Below are 27,859 nucleotides of genomic sequence, written 5' to 3' on the forward strand. Positions count from 1 at the left end.
CCATTTGTCAGATCAGTGATTCCGTCAAGGAAAGGAGGAAGGATATTATTTAGTATTCGAAAGGGGCCTGTTTTGGATATGGAATCACTTTAAACTGTTGGGAAGCGCGCACCTGCCTCTCACTGACGTCAGTGCAGGACCAGGTTGCGCCATTTTGAAAGTAGAAGCAGTGAGAGGGAAATAATAGTTGCAAAGTGATCCGAGGAAGCGTTGCTGATTGTCAAAGCATTGCTTAGCAAGATAAGTGACAGGAGAAGTTGAAGAATAGCAGGGGAAAAGAGCCACACCCTCCATTGCTTCACTTGCACTCTCAGCGAGATTCTGCTTGTACACACCCTAGCCCGGCAAACTGGAAAGATAAGCAAGGGCCCCAACCAAGCCCTCGACAGAGATTCCCTCTCACCATGGCAGGTAAAGTTAACTAGCAAGCTAATAATGTCTGATGCATGAATTGAAGGGGCTTGTTTATCGCCCATACATTTGCTAAGTTGTTTCTGTGTATATTGTCCGCTTTCTTGCCATTTGGAGAGAAGCTAGCTAGCTAACATTAGCCTCCCCCGAGTTGGGCGTGTACTCTGCATGTTCTCCGGCGTATCGGATGCTTCCGCTAGATATAAAGTTATAGTAGTTAACTGCACCACCAACAACATTAGCTAGCTAGTTAATGTTAACTAACTAGCTAACTAACTTTCTATATTTGCTATCACTTTCTCTGTATTGAAGCTACCAAACAATGATGTCAATAAATTGCTTAATGGTGGTCTTCTCTGATTATGGAAAGTTAGTCAGTAACGTTACTAGATTAGATAAAAGCTTGCTAACTAGATATAGAAGATTCACATTCATCTTTGACATCAAAGCCATGCACGATGCAGCTTTTGAGTTCTAAAGCGTTGCTCTGTTTGTGGGGTTCCAGGAGCCGGCGGCGGGGGCAATGATGTGCAGTGGTGTTTTTCTCAAGTCAAAGGAGCGATTGATGACGATGTTGCTGAAGGTAAGACTGGTGATTCAGGCTCTCAAGACAGCTAGCTACGTTAGTTGATGTAGTCTAGCTAGGGTGTAGTCAACAATGCATTTAGCTAGCTACTGTACAGTGCCTTCAGAAAGTATTCACACCGGTACTTACAGTTTGGATTTAAAATTGATGAAATTGAGATTGTGTGTCACTGATCTACACACAATACCTCATAATGTCAAAGTGGAATTTTGTATGTAGACATTTTTTTTAAATTATTAACCAATTCCAAGCTGAAATGTCTTGAGTCAATAAGTATTTAACCCCTTTGTTATGACAAGCCTAAATAAGTCCAGGAGTAAAAATGTGCATAACAATTCACATAATAATTGGCATGGACTCATGCAATAATAGTGTTTAACATGATTTCTTAATAACTACCTCATCTCTGTACCCCACACATACAATTATTTGTACGGTCCTTGTCTTGTTTTGCATGCTTTGTACAAAATAATAAAATGCAGTACTACAGGATATGTATTTATTAGCTAGCTATAACTGGCATGTTCAGTGTCTCATACCATGATCAAATTAAGATGACCTCTCCACCTGGGTGGTCTTAACCAATCATAGCGCAGTATGATACGGGGGTAAAATGCATCCAATTACAATTCAGTATGTTTACACATTAATATTACATCCCCCCCCTTCTTTTAAAATAAAAATGATTGTTTCTTTTGAATACACGCTCTGTAGTTTGAACTCAAGGTAAGTAATCATTTATACTGCACCAACTGCACCAACTGAATCAACATAACAGTTTACAGTCTGGAACTCTTTTAGGGCAGCGATCTGCCAACACCCGTTGACATTTCACAGGTTTAGGACAGCTCTGGCCTCTCTTCCTGACTTTGTGTGATATGATGCTGAGCATGCTTCTGTGTCAGTCAACAGTTCTTGTGGTGTTGCAGGTAAGTATGTTGTATGTGTGTGTTTAGTCCATCACTTTCTCTGTCAGGGGAACAGTTCATCTCGTCAGTGTATTGTTCTTTTGTGTTAAGTAGGCGACGACGATTGCGGCGGTACACCGCTCCTCCTGCGGTGCGGACGTGATATGAACGTTCAGTGTCAGCTGGCTGGATGACGACTGATGGTTTCCAGTGGCCTTGCTCCTGGGTTCTAACTGACTCTCCGTCGATCAGTGGTGGCATTGGTCTCGCTGACCTGTCATAGTATCGCTTTTGTTGTTGTGTCTGTGTACGTTTTTCATGCATTTCCTTGTAGCTGGCGACCTCAGGTTGCAGCTCTTGGTTGGTGCTGGGAAGGATTGAACGAAGTCTGCGGCTCATCAAAAGCTGGGCTGGTGATTTGAAGTTGTCAACTGGAGTGTTACAGTATTCAAGGAAACTGAGGTAGGCGTCTCTCGTCTGCTTTTGCTTTGTCCTTGAGTGATTTAGCAATCTGCACCGATTTTTCAGCAAGGCCATTACTTTGAGGGTAATGCGGGCTTGTGGTGATGTGTGAACTCCCATGCTTTTGTGAAGGATTCAAACTCATTTGATTTATAACAGGGGCCATTGTCAGATATTAAAGTCTCTACAATGCCATGCCTGGCAAAGATTGCTTTCAGCTTGTGTATCACAGCTGCAGATGTGCTGTGAATCTTGTCGAGTTTGAAGTATCTGCTGCAGTAGTCCACTGTTACGATGTAGTCCTCGTTTCCATGGTTGGTCTGGGATACAGTGAGGTAACGTTGGCTCTTTGGTGTTTGAGGGGCGTCGTTCAAGACAGGTGGCACATTTACCAACAATGTTCTGTATTTGTTTGCACATTCCAGGCCAAAAGAGTGCTCTCTGTTTGCACTCTTCCAGGCCCATGTGTCCAGCATGGATCTTTTTCAAAATCTCTTCTCTGAGACTGGCAAGAATTATGATTTTCTCTCCTTTGAAAATTATTCCGTTGATCTGTGATAGTTCATCACGATGGTTCCAGAACTCGAGAAGCTCTGAGGGCATTTTTTCCTCTCCTCAGGCCATCCATCCTGTATGACTTTCCTCAGCTGTGTGAGTTGAGTCCTTTTCTGTTTCTGCTCAGATCTCCTTCAGTTATGGTTCACTATATTGGATCACTCCAATATATTGGTATCACTCTGCGGCGGAGGGATACATTTGAGGTGAGGATTTACAGATGTACTCCTGTGTACACCTGTGTCACGGCTGGGGTCCGCCACTATATACACACAGTGCCTTGCGAAAGTATTCATCCCCTTGGCGTTTTTCCTATTTTGTTGCATTACAACCTGTAATTTTAAATTCATTTTTATTTGGATTTCTTGTAATGGACATACACAAAATAGTTCAAATTGGTGAAATGAAGAAGAAAAATACTTGTTTAATTTTTTTTTATAAAAATGGAAAAGGGGTGTGTATGTATTCACCCCCTTTGCTATGAAGCCCCTAAATAAGATCAGGTGCAACCAATTACCTTCAGAAGTCATATAATTAGTTAGATTGCACACAGGTGGACCTTATTTATGTGTCACATGATCTCAGTATATATACACCTGTTCTGAAAGGCCCCAGAGTCTGCAACACCACTAAGCAAGGGGCACCACCAAGCAAGAGGCACCATAAAGACCAAGGAGCTCTCCAAACAGGTAGGGGACAAAGCTTTTTTTAAATGGAAAGAATATGGCACCACAACTAACCTGCCAAGAGAGGGCTGCCCACCAAAACTCACAGACCAGGCAAGGAGGGCATTAATCAGAGATGCAACAAAGAGACCAAAGATAACCCTGAAGGAGCTGCAAAATTCCACAGCGGAGATTGGAGTATCTGTCCATAGGAGCTGTAATTGCTTCAAAAGGTGGCTCTACAAAGTATTGAATTTGGGCGGTGAATATTTATGCACGCTCAAGTTCTGTTTTTTTGTCTTATTTCTTGTTTGTTATAAAATAAAATAAATGCATCTTCAATATGGTAGGCATGTTGTGTAAATCAAATGATAAACCCCCCCCCCCCCAAAAAAAATCTATTTTAATTCCAGGTTGTAAGGCAACAAAATAGGAACAATGCCAAGGAGGGTGAATACTTTCGCAAGCTACTGTAGACCCCATGGCTGCGACACACGTTCTCTTTCATTTTGTCGGTGGATGTCCATATGGTTTGAGGTACAAACTTTCTGATGTTCGCTTGGTAAGTGTAATATCTTGCGTGGAAGTATACTCACTGGCTGTTTGCAGCCTGGAGCAGCTGGCCTAATGTCCAGACCCTCTTGAGTGCTCCACCCGCTGCGCGTGGTTGATCTGTCTCTTCCGTCCGTGGTTTGTCTTACTTGTGTTTTGTTAGTGTTACACTATGACTCCGTGTGCATTCATTAGTATGGTGGCTCTTGCTTTCATAAACTGTAATTGACCATGCTCAACTTGCCGACTGGCTTGTTCTAGGTGTTTGTTGTGAATTGCTTTAACATGCTGCTAATTATCCTGCAGGTTTTTTTTCTTGTTCTTACCCCTGCAGAGTGTAAGTGTATTGTGGTGAGCTTCCACTATATTGAGACATTAACTTTGGAGTTTCTTAAGGGAGTTACTCCATCATATAGTGCTGTTTTTACTGCTTGAATATTAAAGGTAATATTGTAGTCAAAAAAACAACATATAAATCAAATCTATTACCTGGTTGCTGTTTTTTTTTGTGTGCCTGTTTATCCCACACGGGTCTTCCCCGGTTTTTGCAGAGTTACTGGGTAATTTATCCCTCACTGGGTTCCTATTCCTCCAAGAGGGTCACGACATAAGCTCTCCCAGGGCGTCGGACCCCTGCTCCGTGGCCTTGTTGGCTTGACTGAGCTTATTGCTTCCCTTTGACAGGTGTGATGGTGGCATTCCCCCTGGGGATCTGCATACTTTGTGTGTGCACTGCCTGGGTTTGAGCCACACGGAGAGGGTGGTGGAATGCCCTACTGGATGCCTGTTTTGTGTGGTCTCAGAACGCCTGCGCCTCGCACGATTTGGAGGCCATGCGCGAGTGTTAGTCCCTCTACTGGGCCCAGTACCCCTCCCAGGAAGCATGGCCGGAGCCACCGCAGGCCTCTACTGGACTGCTGGGACCACCTTGAATGGAGGGTGCATGCCCTCAGTCAGGAGGTTGCTAGCTTCGATGGTGACGACAGCTGTTCCCTGATGGCCAGTGATAGGCTGTTCCTGGGGGATAATGCTGGCGCTGTTTACTACCGTGAGCGAGGCTGACAGGCCATCAGAAGCTGGCAGCGGTGCTTCATCGCCCCCAGCAGCTTGAGAGGCTATGAAGAGCCTACTCACTTGGGTAGCCACTGCACTGGACATCAAACTGGTGGACAGTGATGACTCTCCATCTGTCCCCATCTCTGCTGAGATCTGCGAGGCCTTGCAGGAGAGCTGGGCCTCTGCCATGGGGTGCTTCCGACTCACAGCAGAGACTAGACCATGGAGTTATGTTGTGGGCGTGGAGTCACTCGGCCTCCTGGAGTTCCCGATTATGAATACCATGATAGCTGCCATGGTCCTCCCGGACTCGAAGATTATAGGGCGGAACCCGCGACTGAAGACGGGATCCCCCCCCCCAGGGGAGTCTTTGATATGGACTTGAAAGCCACATATGGGTCCCTCTGCTCTCTTGGAAGCTTTACCAACACAACCATGTTGTTGGCTTGGCTGAGCTTATGGCATCCCTTTGTGACAGGTGTGATGGTGTCAACCGTCACCGCCATAGGGGCGTGCCTGAGGGACCCAGGTGCTCGGAGCGCCAGAGGAGAGGTGGGCCCCGGCAGGACCTATAACACACCCTTCCCCACCCTTGGTCACTTCTCCCGGTCTTAAAGGGCAAAGTGGGGTACCCACAATGCTCGAGGGGTACCGACTCCAATTCCGGCGCCGGCCACTGTCCTTTAGGGGCCTTCGTGTCACCACGGTGGCCGACCCCCTGAAAACCCTGCGGCTAGAGATCTCCTCACTCCTGGACAAGGGTGCTATCCGCAGAATCGAGACATCAGAACGGCTAATTGGGTTCTACTCCACTTAATTTGTGGTCCCAAAAATAGACTGAGGGTTTTGACCATCAATACACTAGAGTTCTGAGCTGTACTGCTGGCTCTGCGGTGTTTCCTTCCACATCTGAAGAGAAGACATGTCCTGGTGAGAACGGACAACACTACAGTGGTGGCTTACATCAACCATCAGGGTGGCCTGAGGTCCCACCATCTCCATCTTTTGGCACTGGAGCTCCTTCTCTGGGCTCAGGGATGTCTAGCATCTCAACGTGCAGCACACGTACCTGGCATCCTGAATGTGGCAGCGGATATGCTCTCGAGGGAGGGCCCGCCACCTTGGGACTGTAGCCTACATCCCCAGGTCCCCAGCACCTGTGGGACAAATTTGGGAGGGTGCAGGTGGATCTGTTTGCCTCCCTGGGCAATGCACACTGCCCCCTGTGGTACTCCATGTCGGATCCACCAGGGCCTCTGGGCTTGGATGCTCTGGCTCACGATTGGCCAGGGCTGGAACTTTACGCATCCCCCCCCACCTTGGTATCTGCTCCTGAGACCCGACCTGCCGGGGGAACTCTGTGGCGACCGAGAACGGCTCCAGTGGTCCATGTTAGGACTACAGGAGTGAGTAATGAACACCATGCAGAGCGCAAGGACACCGGCTACAACCGTGGCATACCAGTTGCGCTGGTGGTTGTTCTGCTCTTGGTGCACAGGTATTGAGGTTGTGCAGTATGTTCTCCAATACCTACAGTCTCGCTTGGATGAGGGCTTGGCAGCCTCTACTGTGAGAGGGTATTTGCCCGCTATATCTGCCCGCCGTGTACCGATATAGTGGAGTGATCCAATATAGTGAAACATAACGAAGGTTACGTATGTAACCACGGTTGTGTGAGCTATATGGATCACTCTAATCGTCTACGGCGCTATAGATGCCTCAAATTATGTAGAGAACTTGTGTCGCGGCCATGGGGTCTATATATAGGGGCGTACCCCAGCCGTGACACAGGTGTTCACGGGAGTAAATCTGTAAATCCTCACCTGGGATGTATCCCTCCGCCGTGGAGTGATATCAATATATTGGAGTGATCCATATAGCTCACATAACCGTGGTTACATACGTTACCTTCGTTTTGTGTCATTAACTGGTAAGTTCCTGTACACAGTGTGCACTTGCATGTTCATGCCTTCACTGAGGCTGCTGTCCTTGTAGGTAAGAAACTTCCTGGAGAGTGTGTCTGTGACAGGGATGTCTTTGCCTAAACGGTGAGTGATTGTAGTCGTATTTGTGTAGTTACAGGATCATTCTCTGTAGCCTTGGCAGGGCTGCGGGCTAGCGGTTTCCTCATGATTGACTCGAGGGGCTTGTGGTTGGATTCCACAATGACTTGTCATTCATATACCTACTGATGGAAACGCTTACATCCAAACAGAATGGTGTACAGCTCCTATTCGGATTGAGCATAGTTGATTTCACAGTCTGAGATATTTGGAAGCGTAGCCCATGGGCTTTCCTTATTGCAGTAGCACTGCACTTAGTCCATACTTTGACGCGTCCACTTGGAGTCTGAGCTCTTTGTTGGGGTCGTAGCAGGCAAGGATTGGTCCTGGTAGATGAATCTGCTGTGCTCTTGATAGCCCAGTAGCCTGATCTGGCGTCCATGACACTGAAGTAGCATGCTCCCGCTAGCTTGTGATGCCATCTAGCATCGGTAAAGGCTAATGGGGGTGTTTGATAGCCTTGTTCAAGTCTCTTGGGTCGAGACATACTCTGAGCTTGCCTGTGTGTGGTTTCTCCAGCACCACAAATGCGTTTACCCAATCTATCGGTTCTGTAACCTTGGTGACTATGTCAGATTGCTCCATGCTATCCAACTCTTTCTTCAGATGGGTGTGGAGAGCAAGGGGAATCTTTCTCGGTGGGTAGACCACAGGGGTTGCGTCTGGGCCAAGATGAATGGCACATTCCCCTGAAATAGTCATATTCCTTTAAAAACATCAGCAAACTCCTCCATTACATTTTCTGTCTCTACTGGTGCTTTCACTAATATAACTAGCTTGATGAGGTCCATGTCTAAACATGCTTTAAGACCTAGCACTGCAGGTGCTCGAGTGTCAACAATGTAAAAGTCCAACATGTCACTTTACTTGTATTTGCATTTGGAAGTGCATGTGCTTTTTAGTAGGAGCTCTTCACCACCATAACCAGTCAGTCTGCAGCTCGCACTGATGTCAAGCTGCAGTACTTATTCAGAGGAATAATGTTTACTTGTGCACCAGTGTCTAGTTTGAACTTTAGCTCTGTGCCTTGTGTTCCTGTCTCAATGTCAGCAAAGGCTTGCTCTTTCTGATATTAGGTTTTACTGTGTCACTGAATCAAACAGTTCATCAGCATTTGACTCTTTGATTGACATTTCATCTTCACTCACTACGTGTACTGTTTTTTCCACGGTAATCTCTGCACACTTTTGCAAAGTGATATCATTTTCAACATTTAGTACACTGTTTGTCATTAGCTGGGCAATTTCCCTGTTCGCCATGCACTTTGTATCCACGATATCCACATTTTTTGAGTCTGTGTCGCTGTGTTTTGGAGTTCTCTCTCTCCGTTCTGAAGCGCGCTCTCTGGGCACCGGAGGTGTGCTTTGATGTCTGCCTGACTGCGTGCACTGCTTGTTCAAGTGATGTGCTCTTGCTGCCGCACTAAATGGTTTTCATCTGAACGTGTGTTAGCTCGTGAGATCTGGCTATGTCGATAACTTTGTCCAGCGTTAGCTCAGACCCAACATTCAAACGTTTCTCTCTCACTCGCGGTGAGTGTATTCCAAATACAATACTGTCCCTGACCATCTCATCCTTGTTTGCATAATCAGTCTTTCACAAGCACACAGCTCAGTCACAAACTGTTCAAACGATTCGCTAGCTCCCTGTACTTTCTCATGGATTTGTACCTAGTGAAAATCCTATTGGTCTATGGCACAACATATGCTTCAAAACGATCGTAGTATGTTGTCAGTACGTTTTTTTTTGATTCAGTCTCGGTAAGTGTCCATGTGTTGTAAATATCTCTCCCTTTTTCACCGATCCAGAGGAGCAGGTATCTGCACTTTTCCTCTTCTCTTTCCTTCAGCGGACCCGTGAGCATTAGCTCCACATGCTGTTTGAACTTACGCCATGCATCGGGTAAGTTTGTAGGCTCCCAGTCCATTCGCTACCTGCCGTTGGTGCGGCAGGTAGCCTATTGGTTAGAGCGTTGGGCCAGTAACCAAAAGGTTGCTAGATCGAATCCCCAAGCTGGTAAAGGTAAAACTCTATTCTGCCCCTGGACAAGGCAGTTAACCCACTGTTCCTAGGCTGTCATTGTAAATAAGAATTTGTTCTTAACTGACTTGCCTATTTAAATAAAGGTTAAGTTACAAAAAAAATTGAGGTGAACGAACTCCAGCAAAGTCCATCTGTTAGTCATTTTACTCTAACACCATGTCTTGTTTTGCATGCTTTGTACAAAATAATAAAATGCAGTACAACAGGACTGCATTTATTAGCTAGCTATAACTGGCATGTTCACGTCTCATACCATGATCACGTCTCATACCATGATCACCCGAAGATGACCTCACTACCTGGGTGGTCTTAACCAATCATAGAGCAGTATGATACAGTGGTAAAATGCATTCTATTACAATTCGGTATGTTTACACATGAATATTACAGTCCCTCAGTCAAGTATTGAATTTCAAGCACAAAGACAAGGGAGGTTTTTCAATGCCTTCCAAATTAGGGCACCGATTGGTAGATGTTTTAAAAATCAATACAGGCGTCCTTCCTAACTCCGTTGCCGAAGAGGAAGGAAACTGCTCACCTGTCAGGTGGATGGATTATCTTGGCAAAGGATAAATGCTCATTAACAGGGATGTAATCAAGTTTGTGCACAGAATTTGAGACAAATAAGCTTTTTGTGAGTATGGAACATTATTGTTCAGTATAGTTTTTCCACAATACGAACCTAAATAACAAAATGAAAAGAAAGCCTGTATAGTATACAAATATTCCAAAACATATACAGTGGGGAGAACAAGTATTTGATACACTGCCGATTTTGCAGGTTTTCCTACTTACAAAGCATGTAGAGGTCTGTAATTTTTATCATAGGTACACTTCAACTGTGAGAGACGGAATCTAAAACAAAAATCCAGAAAATCACATTGTATGATTTTTAAGTAATTAATTTGCATTTTATTGCATGACATAAGTATTTGATCACCTACCAACCAGTAAGAATTCCGGCTCTCACAGACCTGTTAGTTTTTCTTTAAGAAGCCCTCCTGTTCTCCACTCATTACCTGTATTAACTGCACCTGTTTGAACTCATTACCTGTATAAAAGACACCTGTCCACACACTCAATCAAACAGACTCCAACCTCTCCACAATGGCCAAGACCAGAAAGCTGTGTAAGGACATCAGGGATAACATTGTAGACCTGCACAAGGCTGGGATGGGCTACAGGACAATAGGCAAGCAGCTTGGTGAGAAGGCAACAACTGTTGGCGCAATTATTAGAAAATGGAAGAAGTTCAAGATGACGGTCAATCACCCTCGGTCTGGGGCTCCATGCAAGATCTCACCTCGTGGGGCATCAATGATCATGAGGAAGGTGAGGGATCAGCCCAGAACTACACGGCAGGACCTGGTCAATGACCTGAAGAGAGCTGGGACCACAGTCTCAAAGAAAACCATTAGTAACACATTACGCCGTCATGGATTAAAATACTGCAGCGCACGCAAGGTCCCCCTGCTCAAGCCAGCGCATGTCCAGGCCCGTCTGAAGTTTGCCAATGACCATCTGGATGATCCAGAGGAGGAATGGGAGAAGGTCATGTGGTCTGATGAGACAAAAATAGAGCTTTTTGGTCTAAACTCCACTCGCTGTGTTTGGAGGAAGAAGAAGGATGAGTACAACCCCAAGAACCCATCCCAAACGTGAAGCATGGAGGTGGAAACATCATTCTTTGGGGCTGCTTTTCTGCAAAGGGGACAGGACGACTGCACCGTATTGAGGGGAGGATGGATGGGGCCATGTATCGCGAGATCTTGGCCAACAACCTCCTTCCCTCAGTAAGAGCATTGAAGATGGGTCGTGGCTGGGTCTTCCAGGATGACAACGACCCGAAACACACAGCCAGGGCAACTAAGGAGTGGCTCCGTAAGAAGCATCTCAAGGTCCTGGAGTGGTCTAGCCAGTCTCCAGACCTTAATCCAATAGAAAATCTTTGGAGGGAGCTGAAATTCCGTATTGCCCAGCGACAGCCCCGAAACCTGAAGGATCTGGAGAAGGTCTGTATGGAGGAGTGGGCCAAAATCCCTGCTGCAGTGTGTGCAAACCTGGTCAAGAACTACAGGAAACGTATGATCTCTGTAATTGCAAACAAAGGTTTCTGTACCAAATATTAAGTTCTGCTTTTCTGATGTATCAAATACTTATGTCATGCAATAAAATGCAAATTAATTACTTAAAAATCATACAATGTGATTTTCTGGATTTTTGTTTTAGATTCCGTCTCTCACAGTTGAAGTGTACCTATGATAAAAATTACAGACCTCTACATGCTTTGTAAGTAGGAAAACCTGCAAAATCGGCAGTGTATCAAATACTTGTTCTCCCCACTGTATAAACAATTCCTGGTTACAAGCATCCTGTTTGTAACCAGGAATTTAGTAATACTCCAAAAAATGTGGCAAAAATTAAGTTTTTGTCCTGAATGCTCTCAAATCAAATTGTATTTGTTACATGCTTGGTAAACAACAGGTTTAGACTAACAGTGAAATGCTTACTTACTAACTATTCCCAACAATGCAGAGAAAAATAATAATAATTACACAGGGAATAAATACACAATGAGTAAGGATAACTTGGCTATATACACGGAGTGCCCGTACTGAGTCTGTGCAGGGGTGCAAGGTAATTGAGGTGGTTATGTACAAATGGGTAGGGATACAGTGACTAAGCAACAGGATAGATAAAAAAGTAACAGCAGCGTACGTGATGAGTAAAAATATATATATTTTAACTAATCATGTAACAATTAACTCATTAGGAATTTGGGGCACCACGGAAGAACGTGTTACCATCTCCCGAATTAAACTCAAGATATATTTAAGATATGTTGATAAATAATTTACTAATCATTACCTCATATATCAGTCTTATGAGGTAATGGGGGGGCCCCGGTGCACAACTGAGCAAGAGGACAAGTACATTAGTGTCTAGTTTGAGAAACAGACGCCACTCAAGTCCTCAACTGGCAGCTTCATTAAATAGTACCCGCAAAACACCAGTCTCAACGTCAACAGTGAAGAGGTGACTCTGGGATGATGGCCCTTTGGGATTTGGCCCCTTTAGATATGCTTTTAACGACTCCCACACAGTAAAGTGAGACACGTCAGGGGTGCGGTTGATCTGTAAAAGACATCAATTGATTTTTTTTTTTTTTTTTAAGGCACTACAGGATAGTAGTAGTGGGTCAAGTCGCCACACGCGTTGCGACACAGTACTATCCGGAAAGCAGATATCTAGCTGGACAGGGCTATGGTCTGAAATAACGATACTGTGATATTGGCTATTAGTTACAAATGGAAGAATTCTATTGTCCAGCAGGAAAAAGTCAACCCTAGAGTTTGAGCGGTGGACTGGAGAAAAAGGGAGTACTGTTTGCCAGTGGGATTCCTCCTCCTCCATGGATCAGACAAATTATAGTATTCTAGAAATGAGTTGATTACTGCGCCTGATTTTGAAATTAAATTGTTCAGCTTTGGTCTGGATCTGTCTAGACTTGGATGCAATACACAATTGAAATCTCCGCCCAATATCAAATGATGAGAGTTAAGGTCGGGAAGTGTTGCGATGAGGTCAGAGAGAAATTGAGCGTCATCCCAATTAGGACCATAGAGGTTGGCCAGAATAACCTGTGTGCTAAACAATTTCCCCATCACTATAATATATCTTCCATTAGTATCTGAAATTACTTTGGAGACAAACGGGGTGCCTTTTCTGATGAGGATGGCTGCCCCTTAGCACCAAAGTTGGAGTGAAATATTTGGTCTACCCATCCTCTTTTAGTTTGACGTGTTCACTGGACCGAAGATGCGTTTCTTGGAGAAAAACAATGTCCGGACTTAAGATGAGCATACACTCGGCTATGCTTGACCACCTGGTTAATTCCTTTCACGTTCCAGCTGATAAAGCATGTGGAGCCTAGAGTATGTGAATTAGGCAGTCATAGTAATCAGAAATGAATGTTAGTACGATCACATGGCCAGTGTGCTGAAAGGTCAGAGTAATAAAATATAAAGGAAATAAAAGATTTAAAAAAGAAGCTAAAAACACCCAGAAAACCTTGGACCCCTGGAAGGCTGCATCTACCTCTCCTCACACTAGCATTTTGCTCTAGTCCAGAAGACAACATGGGGTACATAATCAATTTTAGAATCTTAAAGGGGCGGTAGCATAAATTGGGTGTCAGTTTTCAATTACAGCATTATTTAATCTGCAGTTAATCTTCTGGTATTTATTCTGTTACCAATAATATTTACATGTTAATAGTATCTTCTGATTGCGTTTAGTTTAATGACAAATTGTAATCTATTAGCTACCAATATGTAACTACTGATGATAAATCATTTTGATGCAATGGCTTATCCTGCACTTTGTAAAAACCCAGAGTTCATTGGGTGAATGTTGGGAAAAAATCTTGGTTCCTTTCTAAACAGCAATGTGAATGCAAAGAGGACTCAGACCACCAAATAAGTGAAGTGGACTGGCAAAAGAGTTGAGTCCTCATTCAAAGGGAAGTGTGAATACAAAGATAACGCCGTTCTTTAGCTTTTTCTTACCCCAGAGTTAACTTTAAAGAACACTGAGATCGGTTATTTTAAAGAGGATGATATGTGAAAACACCCTATGACTTGGGTGGCTGGAGTCCCTGACAATTTTTAGGGCCTTCCTCTGACAACGCCTGTTATAGACGTCCTGGATGGCAGGGAGCTCGGCCCCAGTGATGTACTGGGCCGTACACACTACCCTCTGTAGCGCCTTGCGGCTGGATGCCAAGCAGTTGCCATACCAAGAGGTGATGCAGCCAGTCGAAATGCTCTCAATGGTGAAGCTGTAGAAATCTTTGAGGATGCCAAATCTTTTCAGCCTCCTGAGGGGGAAGAGTTGGTGTTGTGCCCTCTTATAAGCACAGGAAAAATCCTAGAGGAAAATCTGGTTGTCTGCTTTTCAATAGACACTGGGAGACAAATTCACCTTTTCAGCAAGACTTTTAACACAAGGCTAAATCTACACTGGAGTTCCTTTCCAAGATGACATTGAATGTTTGTCATCTATGTTTGTCAAAAATCTATGGCAAGACTTGAAAATGGCTGTCTAGCAATGATCAACAATCAACTTGACAGAGCTTGAAGAATTTTTTAAAGATTGGGCAAATATTTTACAATCCAGGTGTGCAAAGTTCTTAGACTTACCCCAAAAGACTCACAGCTGTAATTGCTGCCAAAGGTGGTTCTACAAATTGTTAACTCAGGGATGTGAATACTTATGTAAATGAGATGTCTGTATTTATTTTCAATAAATGTGCAAAAAGTTCTAAAAACATGTTTTCACTTTGTCATTATGGGGTATGGTATGTAGATGGGTGAGGGGAAAACATATATTTAATCCATTTTGAATTTGGGCTGTAACGCAACAAGATGTCGAATAAGTGAAGGGGTATGACTACTTTCTGAAGGCACTATGTTCAGACTGGCAATCAGTCACTGATTCACTTCTCCTCACCAAACACCATATACCCACCAAAACATGTCCACAAATAAAGGGGCATGACACTTTTTCAGATGTTTGAGGATGCATTAATTGTGTGGCTCAATGGAAAGGTAAGATCATGTTGGGTGATGCTCGTGACTGATCTACAGTCTCACCCACTACATGCGGTTTTGGCATGTAGCCTACTTCATCCCATGATGCAGGTAAATAAAGCATTGGTTAAGAGCCAATGGTAACTGTTGTAGTTTTCCACTTTTTAAGATGATGGTACCACCATGGAAATATGCTTTTTAAATTGAGAGCTTGTAGCCTACTTGGGTTTCTAGGCTGCATAGACGGTGCGCTTAGTTGCCCATAAGATAAAGGGTAAGGACTAGTAGGTTCCTTTTTGGCTGACCTCCGTTGAAGTGTATTAATGGCTAGAGCTGAGTGTGCTTGATTATGTGTGCACTGGAGGTCGACCGATTAATCGGAATGGCCGATTTCAAGTTTTCATAACATTCGGAAATCGGTATTTTTGGGCGTAAATTGTGCGATTTAAAAAATATATATATATATTATTTTATTTTAATTTTTTTACACCTTTTTTTATTTAATCTTTATTTTAACTAGGCAAGTCAGTTAAGAACACATTCTTATTTTCAATGACGGCCTAGGAACATTCTGCCTCGTTCAGGGGCAGAACGACAGATTTTTAACCTTGTCAGCTCGGGGGATCCAATCTTGCAACCTTACAGTTAACTAGTCCAATGCTCTAACACTGATTACATTGCACTCCACGAGGAGCCTGCCTGTGCCGCGAATGCAGTAAGCTAAGGTAAATTGCTAGCTAGCATTAAACTTATCTTATAAAAAACAATCAATCAATGACTGTCATTGCTCCAATGTGTACTTAACCATAAACATCAATGCCTTTCTTAAAATCAGTACACAAGTATATATTTTTAAACCTGCATATTTAGTTAAAAGAAATCCAGGTTAGCAGGCAATATTAACGAGGTGAAATTGTGTCATTTCTCCTGCGTTCATTGCACGCAGAGTCAGGGTATATGCAACAGTTTGGGCCGCCTGGCTCTTTGCGAACTAATTTGCCAGAATTGTACGTAATTATGACATAACATTAAAGGTTGTGCAATGTAACAGGAATATTTACACTCATGGATGCCACCCGTTAGATAAAATACGGAACGGAATAACGGAATCATTTTGTTTTCGAGGTCATAGTTTCCGTATTAGTCAAAGGTATATGGTTTAGAGAGAAATAGTCGACGCGTTATAATTCCTGTAATAACTTGCGGCTGAACTTGAAAGGGGTTCCTTCGTTATTTTACCGTTCATGTCTTTCATAGAGAATGTCTTGACCGCTTCGAAGTTTTGATACCCGTGTAAATCTCACTAGGATAAGGTAACGTTTGTCAACATATTTTCATTAAACCACTCTACAAAAAAAATGATCTTCGCTTATTTGGCCAATATTGATCAGAGTTACCTTGTCCTATGGATATCTACACAGTTATAAAATTGGCAAGGTGGTGTAAGCCTACACGAAACACAGACGTTATTTTAAGTGAATCTAAAAATATCCTATGGAATAAATGAAGGAACCCCTTTTCAGATTTTGCTAGAAGGTGTCATGGGAATTATGACTCGCACTTTGGTCGTCAATTCTTACCATGCCCATTATTAAAATAGGATTTCCTGCATATAGAAATGACAGTTTTTGTTTTCAACATTCATCACAGGTAACTTAAACTCTATTTTTATTCAAACAGTTGAGAGTATTTGTCTCCTAAGCAGACTCTTCAGTATCATTGTCACTTCAGAGCTGTGTGTGTGTATTTATGTATTATATTAAGTTAAAATAAGTGTTCATTCAGTATTGTTGCAATTGTCATTATTACAAAAATGTGTATGATATATATATTTTTTTAAATAAATCGGCCGATTTAATCGGTATCGGCTTTTTTTGTCCTCCAATAATCGGTATCGGCGTTGAAAAATCATAATCGGTCGACCTCTAGTGTGCACATTACAAGATTCTGTTTACAGTACAAACTTTGCCACTAACTTTGCCATAACAAAACAGATTAGATCAGAATCTGAGAACAAGCAAAACAAAATGGATTAGGTCAGAATCTGAGAACAAGCTAAACAAAACGGATTAGGTCAGAATCTGAGAACAAGCATAACAAAACATATTCGTTCAGAATCTGTGTGTGTGCCTGTCCCTTTTTGTTAATCACACACTTTCAGACATACAAAAGCAAGACTCAGACTGGCTATGTGGGTTCTTCAACGGTGTTCATGCTGCTGCAAAATAGTTTCTTTCTGCTTGTTTCCTTTCCCCTTTGTTTATTGGAGGTGTGGGGAGGCAGTGTGTGGCTGTGGCAGGAGCAGAGGTCAAGCACCTCCATAGAACTCCTATTATGTGGGGGATAGCACTGCACAACCCTACATTATCAGGCTTGTGCCAACCTCGGTCAACAAGGGAGAGATTGAGTTGAGCTAACAACTTCTATGGAAGTGGTTAGCTGCAGATATATATATATATATATATTTTTTTTTTTACATTTTCCCTCTGGGGTGGTTATGTACATCTTGCTTTCCACAACTTCACAAAATCATATACTTTAGTAGTTAGGCTCAGTAGTTGTGAAATCAGTGTGGCACAGCAGGGAGCTAGATTACAGTGCATTTGGAAAGTATTCAGACCCCTTGACTTTTTCCACATTTTGTTACATTACAGCTTCGTTCTAAAATTGACTAAATCGTTTCCCCGCCTCATCAATCTACACACAATACCCCATGATGACAAAGCAAAACGTATTTTTTGTTTTTTTTGCAAATGTATTAAAACTTTTTTTTTTTTTTTGTAGTCTTAAGTATTACATTTACCTACGTATTCAGACCCTTTACACAGTACTTTGTTGAAGCACCTTTGGCAGTGGTTACATCCTCAAGTCTTCTTGCGTATGACACCACAAGCTTGGCACATCTGTATTTGGGGAGTTTCTCCCATTCTTCTCTGCAGATCCTCTCAAGCTCTGTCAGGTTGGATGGGGAGCATCACTGCACAGGTATTTTCACTCAGACATGCAGAGACTTGTACCGAAGCCACTCCTGCGTTGTCTTGGCTGCCTACTTAGGGTCATTGTCCTGTTGGAAGCTGAACCTTCTCCCCAGTCTGAGGTACTGAACACTCTGGAGCAGGTTTTCATCAAAGATCTCTTTGTACTTTGCTCCGTTCATCTTTCCCTCAATCCTGACTAGTCTCCCAGTCCCTGCCGCTGAAAAACATCCACACGCATGATGCTGCCACCACCATGCTTCACTGTAGGGAAGGTGCCAGGTTTCTTCCAGAAGTGACGCTTGGCATTCAATCTTGGTTTCATCAGACCAGAGAGTGTTTCTCATGGTCTGAGAGTCTTTAGATTCCTTTTGGCAAAGTCCAAGCGGGCTGTCATGTGCCTTTTACTGAGGGGTGGTTTCCGTCTGGCCACTCGCCCATAAAGGTCTGATTGATGAAGTACTGCAGAGATGGTTGTCCTTCTGGAAGGTTCTCCCATCTCCACAGAGGAACTCGGGAGCTCTGTCAGAGTGACCATTGGGTTTTTGGTCTCCTCCCTGACCAAGGTCCTTCTCCCTCATTTGGCCGGGTGGCCAGCTCTAGGAAGAGTCTTGGTGGTTCCAAACTTCTTCCATTTAAGAATGATGGAGGCCACTGTTCTTCCCCAGATCTGTGCCTAGATGCAATCCTGTCTCTGAGCTCTACGGACAATACGCACTGCGAATACGCACCGCATCGATTATATGCAACGCAGAACACGCTAGATAAACTGGTAATATCATCAACCATGTGTGGTTAACTAGTGATTATGATTGATTGTTTTTTATAAGATAAGTTTAATGCTAGCTAGCAACTTACCTTGGCTTCTTACTGCATTCGCGTAACAGGCAGTCTCCTCGTGAGTGCAATGTAATCAGGTGGTTAGAGCGTTGGACTAGTTAACTGTAAGGTTGCAAGATTGAATCCCCGAGCTGACAAGGTAAAAATCTGTCATTCTGCCCCTGAACAAGGCAGTTAACCCACTGTTCCTAGGCCATCATTGAAAATAAGAATGTGTTCTTAACTGACTTGCCTAGTTAAATAAAGGATACATTTCCGATTGTTATGAAAACTTAAAATCGGCCCTAATTAATCGGCCATTCCGATTAATTGGTCGACCTCTAATGGAAACAGGATGCACCTGAGCTCAATTTCGAGTCTCATAGCAAAGGGTTTGAATACTTGTGTAAATTATTTATTTTACCCCCCAAAAATAAAAAACGTTTTTTTAGTTATGTAGATTTAGGGGGGAAATAATGTAATCCATTTTAGAATAAGGCTGTAACATAACAAAATTTGGAAAAAGTCAAGGGATCTGAATACCTTCTGAATGCCCTGTACCCCCAAAACATTACAAATGTTGTTCCTTCTATTATTTAGCAATAAGCAATTGAACCTACTAATTGCCATGTTATCTGTGACAGCTGACATCATATCCACTGTGGAATTCAATCACTCTGGGGAGCTACTAGCCACTGGGGACAAGGGGGGCCGTGTTGTCATCTTTCAGCAGGAGCTAGAGGTAAGTGGAGGTTACTGCTCAACACAGTCCACTGTATTTAAACACTGGACAGAGTCTCGTGTCAGTAGTGTATTTATTTTTGACATGACTGTTATGCATGTTGTCATCGAGCAGAGTAAGAACCAGCCACAGTGCCGTGGAGAGTACAATGTTTACAGCACCTTCCAGAGCCACGAGCCTGAGTTCGACTACCTGAAGAGCCTTGAGATCGAGGAGAAGATCAACAAGATCCGGTGGCTGCCTCAGAAGAACGCTGCACAGTTTCTCTTGTCCACGAATGGTCAGTAGAGCATTGTGTGCATGTAGCCTTAGCCTCCCCAGCCCTTTCCTCTGTTGGGGACGGGGCGCACCTGACAGGACTCTAGATAAGCTGTTCATTACGTTGACTCATTTGTATGTTTTGAATAGGAGAGGGATCAACGGAAATACAGACCTGCCAACATGCACGCATTTTGCGTACGAACTACGCACTTCTCTGTCCATGTACGCAGGTACGAGATCCGAGTTAAAAGTACGCAGAATTGAATAGAATTGAATATATATATTGAATTGAATATATATATATATATTTTTTTTTATTGTGTGTTTTAATAAATAAAAGATTTACTCAGCGGATTTTAACATCCTGATTCTCGACTGCAACACACATACATGTATTGTGTTTGTGTCTACGCACATGGAGATTAATACATCATTATTCGACGTAGCTAGTACCCGGTGTCTGCCCCTCCTGTTTGTTGTGACGCTGAGTTTGCCGAATGTCAGCTATACATAAACACATGGACAAATCCCTTTTTGACTCTGTGTGTTGTGGGAAGGTAAACACATTGTCTCAAGCTAACGTTATCGAACATAATATGGACATTCAGTGGGCTCTAAAGTGCCAGCAGTTCACTCGCATTTGCTAGTGAAAGAAATTAAATGTAAATACCAAAAATAACTGGCAGGGTTTGTGTGAGTGTGATATTTAATTCTGCGTCCCATTAGTTGAATTTTCCACGCAACCTGATAGACTGTAACTGTAATTATGATCTACTTCACAAAAAGCATTACAAAAGTATAATCAAAAACAAATATAAACATCTTGGCATTAAATGGAGTCGGGAGTTTAGAAGGCCGCGCGATGAAGAATGAGTGTCCGGTATTAGCTATTCGGTCCTATTCTGTAATTGAGATCTGACTCAAACAGCGTGCGGACGAGCGGGCGGGGGAAAGAGAACCCCGATTCGGCGTGTGCGATCCGTGCGAGTTGAATCTCCAATTTGCAGAGCGCGTCTGGGACTCTAAAAAGTTGGCCAGGGTTGGCAGGTCTGGAAATATATTGCTGGTGCAGAAGCAGCGTTGACATGCATATGTGCTCTCTTGCAGATAAAACTATAAAGCTGTGGAAAATCAGTGAACGGGACAAGAGACCAGAGGGGTACAACCTGAAGGAAGAGGATGGGCGTTATAGAGACCCCACCACTGTCACAACACTACGGGTGTGTAGACTTTCACGTACATATACCCTGCACACTCAGATGCCCCAACATTGACTCATTCTATACACCTCATCCTATACACTACGCACAACTCGTACACCTGGCTAGAGAGAACCTGATACATCTCCTCCTTCCTCTTCACCATAGGTCCCAGTGTTTCATCCCATGGACCTGATGGTGGAGGCCAGCCCCAGACGAGTGTTTGCTAACGCGCACACCTACCACATCAACTCCATCTCGGTCAACAGCGACTGTGAGACCTACCTGTCTGCCGATGACCTTCGCATCAACCTCTGGAACCTGGAGATCACTGACCGCAGCTTTAGTATCCTCTCTGTGTTTGGTTCCCATCACTTTTCCTTTCTGTATCTGCTGAGCACTTCAGAAGGTCTTCTTGGTGATCTTGTTCCATCTTGATTTAATGCTTTACATTTTTGTTAATTATGTGTTGAGTTTGCTTGAATAGCACTGTAACTCATTTTACTGAGACAGTTCAACAAGGCACAGTTAGTCATTTTTGGGTCGAGTAGTTCAGGAGCACCATTTCTTATCTGTGGTGTCAGAGCTGTTATGTTTGCCCTTGACCTCCCTGACCTCAGACATTGTGGACATCAAGCCAGCTAACATGGAGGAGTTGACGGAGGTGATCACAGCAGCAGAGTTCCATCCTAACCAGTGCAACACCTTTGTCTACAGCAGCAGCAAGGGCACCATCCGCCTCTGTGACATGAGGACATCAGCTCTCTGTGACCAGCACTCCAAGCGTAAGTGGCATATGACAGTGCAGTCCATGATATTAGTTTCAGACAGAATTCTGTGCCCTGTGGAGACAACTAGGTAAAGTTTTTCAGAGACAGATTAAAAGTACTGTTTAGCCCAGCAATTTCAGAGACCTCGGAAGCAGATGCTTCAACAGTCCATTGCTGTCTTTGACTACTCCAATGAAATGACTGAGCTAGCACACCTCTCGTTGTTTCATTCAGTGTTTGAAGAGCCTGAGGATCCAAGCAACCGCTCATTCTTCTCTGAGATCATCTCCTCCATCTCTGATGTCAAGTTCAGCCACAGTGGGCGCTACATGATGACCCGGGACTACCTCACCGTCAAAATCTGGGACCTCAACATGGAGTCCCGTCCAGTAGAGACTTATCAGGTCAGCTGGTGTCTGTGTGGTGGGATGTAGTGACATCATCATGGATGTTGCATCCAAAATTCAATTTGCTTGTCAGCTCTAAACTTCTAGTTTGATAAGTACATCCTCCACTAGGGGGAGATGTTATGTGTAAATGTGTCCTGTCCTGTATTGGGCCCTGTTGTATCTTTTATTTATTTATAGCAAAGATACATTCTCTTCAATGTTATCATTTGAAGGTATGCTTATATTAGACTGAACCAATGTGTTTTTTTGTGCAAATATTATGTATTCGTGTCTTGATTCACTATCATTTTCCTCCCAACAGGTTCATGAATACCTCAGGAGTAAACTGTGCTCACTCTATGAGAATGACTGCATCTTTGATAAGTTTGAGTGCTGCTGGAATGGAAACGACAGGTGAGGGTTGTCAAGTTTTGCCATCAATTCTAAACTTGATACTGGATCTATGAATTGAGCCTGACCGATACGGATCTGATTTTATGGTGAAAATATTCACGATAATCGATCATATCTGCCGATGTATTTATTATTATAGCTGGAATGGGGGGGGGCGCTTTCTGTATGCATTTTGCTTAAAACAACCCTACAAAGATGCTCTTAAATTTGAGGAAAGAACATTTGGAAGCCGAGCATTTATGAAAAATGGTTACTATTAACTTTTGTTTTTGACAAATGAGGCTGTGGTGTTTGCTTATGGTCATTCTGTGTATTCTTAAAGTAGATCATAAATAGTACGTCTGCACAGTATGAATGGATCATGATTTTTTTTTTCAGGTAACAGTGCCACTGCGGACTCATTAGGGGTCATTATCTAAATAATTAAACAGTAAGCCAAAATAACATAAAATACAGATAGCTGGACATAATAGAATTATGTAAAATGATTAAGGAAGCTTTGGATTTGTGCCCTAAAATGTTACGGACACCACATAAAATTTAAGAGCATCAGATAGATTAGGTTTTGTTATGGAAAAACTGTTACTCTAGTGAAAGGAGGATAAACTGCACTAATTCCAGCAAAACATGAGCTTCTGAGAACTGAGCTGCCTCATGCTAGCCAGCTGGACAACAATGACATAGCACAGATTTTCAATGTATTGCTATTTATCTATGTTTTTATTGATTGTAGGGCTGTAGCCACTGAATTCTGGGAGTTGTCACTTTAAGGAAAAACATCAATCAAAAAATGAACTGCTGGCACCGCGCTGCCTCTCGCTCCAAGCGTTGCCTCAGTGAATTGTCCTCGTTCTCCGGCATCCTTGGGACATCCCTACCCCATTGAAGTTGACATTTAAAATGGTTAGGGTAGGGATGTCCCAAGGATTCCAGATGGCACTAACCCTCAGTGAACGGCGTCAAGTACTCTCACTCAGCTAGTTAGTGCTTGTCGTAGAAATGGGGGTGGTGAAATGTGAATTTGGACCAGTCCTTGACAAGTGACAACCCATACATCAAAACGTAGCAACGAAGCGCTACTTTGTAACCTGATATGTTGTTTTCTTGGTTTCTGAAAACATTTGAATGACAAAGGCAGAGCTTGAGGAATTCCCTTCGCAAAGAGCAAATATAACACACCAGATTTTGTGTGCTTCACTAAGGGGCTGTAACGGTAACATTGCCATAGAGTTGAACGTTCTTAGCACATTTGGGCATAGCATCCGTTGTTTGTCATGACATCCAACACCCTACCATGACACTTCACGCAACAGTGTGATTTTTGGCACTTTATTGAGCTGGCGTGCTTCTATCTACTCACCGTAGAAGCAGTAGGCCTAACAGTTAGTTCACAGTATTTCACTCTCTTCTCCAACTGGTATAGTTGCTTTGTGAAAAGTGTCCAGTCTGTACCGCGCCAAGGCAAGATAGGCTTATAGCCATATAAAGAGCTCCCTCTTCGGGGCAAGTAATAAAATGCCCAAATAATTCTATCAACAGCTTTTTTACAGAGCGTTTTGTCCGCATCTTAAATCGGTCCTTTTCGGTGGATTAAACGCTGATACAAAAACATCCTCATATCGGTCAGGCATTAAATATTAATAGATGTCTGACATTTATCAGGAAGTTGATGCGGTACGATACATTAGATCAATGTTTGACATCGAGGACACTTACTCATCAAAGTAATAGTTGTATTAATTTATAAGTATATAGTCACTTTATGTTCGGCCTACAGAAGAAAGGCTGTAGCTACTGTAAGACACTATATTGGGATGTCCCCTCATCTGAACTTAGCAGCCCAGCGCTTATCAAAGGCTGCCTTTATCTCTGTCAAACAGAACTCAAGGCTGCCCCTTGCATTACGTCTGTAATGGTGGACTCAAGGTGGATCTGTCTGTATTAGCTTGTTAATACATGTTTTTTTTACTCATTCACCATACACGTTTAGGTTTCCCATCCTGCACAAACCACTGGATTGCCATTATACAGACTGTTGTTCCTGTCTCTTGACCTCATTGTATACATGCCACAGTACACTTGAATGTTATAAGGGCTGATTTAATGAATGTGTTGGTTAGATTCTGTGATTGAAAGACTCTAATTGAAACCACTAAGTCTGCCACTACCTCTGAGTCTCATTCCCCACCCTTGTCCTCCTCAGTGTTGTGATGACGGGCTCGTACAACAACTTCTTCCGGATGTTTGACCGAGGCTACCGGCAGGATGTGACCCTGGAGGCGTCTCGGGAGAGCAGTAAGCCTCGCTCTGTGCTCAAGCCCCGCAAGGTGTGCACAGGTGGGAAACGCAAGAAGGACGAGATCAGTGTAGACAGCCTGGACTTTAACAAGAAGATCCTCCACACGGCCTGGCACCCCCAGGACAACATCATTGCCGTGGCCACCACTAACAACCTCTATATATTTCAGGACAGACTGTAACTAGTATTCAATGAACCCTTCAGATCCCACTTTAGCCTCATCTGGAGAAGTGCAGAAAAACACATATGTTTTGATGGCTTTCTTAGTCTTATTTCCTGTTCAGGGGGCTCCAACAGTACCACACTTCTCCTGGCACATTGCAACTGATGTCCACTACATCCCAAAGGGAACACTTTTCTAACACTCTAGTCTTTTGGTGGGATATTGTTTATTTTGCTAATTTCCTATGTTGCTAATTTCACGGTTTTGGTGCCACAAGCATTTTTATATGAACAAGCATTTTTTCTTTTGATAGGGAGTTATTTCAACTGGGTTCCCACCTCCAACCCTCTATTGTTGACACCGATTACAAAATGCCATTCTGCATTGACCAAATTGGCAAGCTGTCAGCTCTCCATATTTGTCCCAGGCTGTTTGTCAAGTTGCCAAGTTTCCTCACCCTCATCTTTCACATACAGTACACACTCACTCTTAACATCGATGTAGACACACACAAAGCTCAACTCAGTTGGTGGATTGGTTTGGGGGTTATTTCGAGACAACTATGCCAAATGCACAGTTATCCAGTCTGAGACTACAGACAAGGCTTAACAGTCTGGTAAACACAGATTCCTTCTCCAGAGGTAACCTGCAGTATGAAGCCGTTGCTTTTCCAAGTAAATAGTAGTGGTCAGAGGTGCTGCAGGCAGCCTAATCTCACATGGAAGGGACTGGTCCCTCTTGCACTTAGTGCCACCATGTACAGCTCAGCACAGAGGCGCCAGTGCAGTTATTGTAAGAGAGTCTTCAGGCAGAGGCATGCCTTGGCCATATTGTGCTGACCTGCATGACTTGTCAGTTTAAATGTGAGAGGCACTCATTTGTACCTCTGCTGCTAAGTTCCATGCATGTGTCTTGGCTTATGTTTCTTATGAATTGTTTCCCTCTGGATCAAGTTTTTTGTTTGTATATTTTTTAATGATATTTTGTACTTCAGATAAATAATAATCACTATAATTAGTTTATTTTTGTATGAACTAAGACAGAAATATTGATAACATTTAACCCCCTTACACTACTTGGTTTAGTCTGATCACTGTTGTCTGTTAAACTGTAGGTTTTGGACTGATCTGTAGACTGAAAGATTACTTGAACTGGTGATATTTAATGTGACTTGTGTTAAATTCAAGTGGGCCGCTGGTCTAAATATGGAGTGCATATTAATGTACCATTAAGAAAGGCTTAATGCATGTTGATGTCCAAAGAGCAGTCTTTTCAGGTATCGGTGCCACTGCAGACTCATTAGGGGTCATTATCTGAATGTTTTTGTATTTAGGTTACTGTAACTGATATTGACTGGAATGGATTCGGTTGCTTCAGTTTTAGTTCATTTGCGCGAATTGTTTCAACTCCATTTGTGTGTGCCATGGCTATGTTTTCTAAACATTTGCACTGAGTGAAAGATAATTAATAATAAATAGGCCATTGTACAGTGAGAATGGGCAAGGCATTATCTGTTTTCTCTGCTTCAGTTTGACTGAAGAAACACTCTTAACCACATTCACTCTGAGGAGAATCAGGTTGATTGACTAGACAGGTTTACTGACATATTTTATAATGAGATGTTTTCTCTTCGATTGTGCATAAGTTCTTTATGCAGGAAACAAAGTAACTGTTAAGTGTATCATTGGATGAAATTACTGGTTAATGTCAGCTCAGGGCATTGGAGACAGTATTTCAAATGTATGGCATGTCCAGCATTTGTACTGTATTTAGTTGATGTGGCATTATTTGTTAAGGATGTTTTGGGAGGTTGTGTCTGTAGTACATTTGTTTATGTATACACTTGATTGACGAGATGCCAATTGTGAGCCATTGGATCATAATAAGTTAGCATTAAGCTTAAGAATTGAGGCTCACTCACAAGTAATGCTACCAATAAGCACGATTGCAGACTGTCTGCAATCAAGGTCATTAGCTCTACTGGTGTTGTCACTTCCTGCCAATGTCCTTGTTGAATACTTAGATTTTCTTATGTTTTGTGGACAGTTTATAATGGCTGTCAATTTGTTAGCTGTTGTGAGAATGTGTCATGACATGAGGAACAAGAGTAGCCTACTGTACATGTTTTGTCATGGTTAAGATGTCAAATGCTCCATAGGAGAAGCCACACGTTATACCCCTGACCCCATACCACTAACACACACTTGGCATCAGAAACATCAAGGCTCAGTTACGGTACAAATATAGTTGTCAAAATGGGCTTTTTTATTTTTCTTACATTTACTGTCAGTTATTCTAAAGCATCAATACATGGAGACACCTAAACAAAATAAATGAGTACTTTTCCCCCAACACACTCCTGTCTTCACAGCTCTTGTGCGAAGCTACCAAATGTCATTCAGAAGGACCTAATTTTTCATAGCAGAGGAAATAATGAGATAATCAAGTATGTTTCCTGAAGTGACTGGTGGCATTTCAGGCACGAGACTGCTCACGGGAACTTAAATATAATGTTTTCACAGAACTCGAAACAGAATGCACTTTTTTATTTTTGTGAATTTCATTGATTTGTATGTTTTGTTTTGAGGGGCTCTTGATAAAGATTGGGGGACATTTTGGGTGATTAAAAAAAATATCAATATAGCAGTTTTAAAGGTTTACTGTATAGGTCTGTTTGCCTTTGTCAAATGGAATAAAATATAGTTTAGATTTAATGAGTAATAAAGTATTTCAAAACTGAACTATGAATACAACACTTTTTATAATTAGTTTTGACTATTAGATGCTGAGTTACGTTGTAGTTGTATGTCCTCATAGTGTATTATCATACAGGAAATTATCTTGGCATTACATGCACAAGCAACATGACTATTTTTATATATTTTTAAGGATCAAGGAGACCAGAATATTGATATGTGAAATACAAGGAATATGCA

General features: G+C 42.7%; 1 protein-coding gene across 2 annotated transcripts; it reads left to right on the forward strand.

Annotated features, from left to right (window-relative positions):
- Positions 1-27,664, forward strand: LOC139545456 (serine/threonine-protein phosphatase 2A 55 kDa regulatory subunit B alpha isoform-like). 2 transcript variants are annotated; one of them, XM_071353243.1, is made up of 10 exons: positions 1-411; positions 917-994; positions 19,331-19,428; positions 19,543-19,708; positions 20,797-20,909; positions 21,057-21,234; positions 21,509-21,673; positions 21,893-22,062; positions 22,370-22,461; positions 24,665-27,664. In XM_071353243.1, the coding sequence occupies exons 1-10, from the start codon at positions 405-407 to the stop codon at positions 24,939-24,941; spliced, it is 1,344 nt and encodes a 447-aa protein (XP_071209344.1). In that variant the 5' UTR covers positions 1-404; the 3' UTR covers positions 24,942-27,664. The 2 variants fall into 2 exon arrangements, with proteins under 2 accessions (XP_071209344.1, XP_071209345.1); XM_071353244.1 differs by lacking the exons at positions 1-411; positions 917-994; positions 19,331-19,428; positions 19,543-19,708 and adding an exon at positions 19,846-19,919.
- Positions 27,665-27,859: the final 195 nt, after the last annotated feature.

The sequence above is a fragment of the Salvelinus alpinus genome, chromosome 19 (genome assembly GCF_045679555.1).
Source record: "Salvelinus alpinus chromosome 19, SLU_Salpinus.1, whole genome shotgun sequence".
Lineage (NCBI taxonomy): Eukaryota > Metazoa > Chordata > Actinopteri > Salmoniformes > Salmonidae > Salvelinus > Salvelinus alpinus.

What these genes read in the sequence shown, in the direction of transcription:
- LOC139545456 (XM_071353243.1), top strand. An exon ending in GTTTCTCTTGTCCACGAATG is followed by an intron (nt 19,709 to 20,796) that starts GTCAGTAGAGCA and finishes GCTCTCTTGCAG; the next exon opens with ATAAAACTATAAAGCTGTGG. An exon ending in CTGTGACCAGCACTCCAAGC is followed by an intron (nt 21,674 to 21,892) that starts GTAAGTGGCATA and finishes TGTTTCATTCAG; the next exon opens with TGTTTGAAGAGCCTGAGGAT.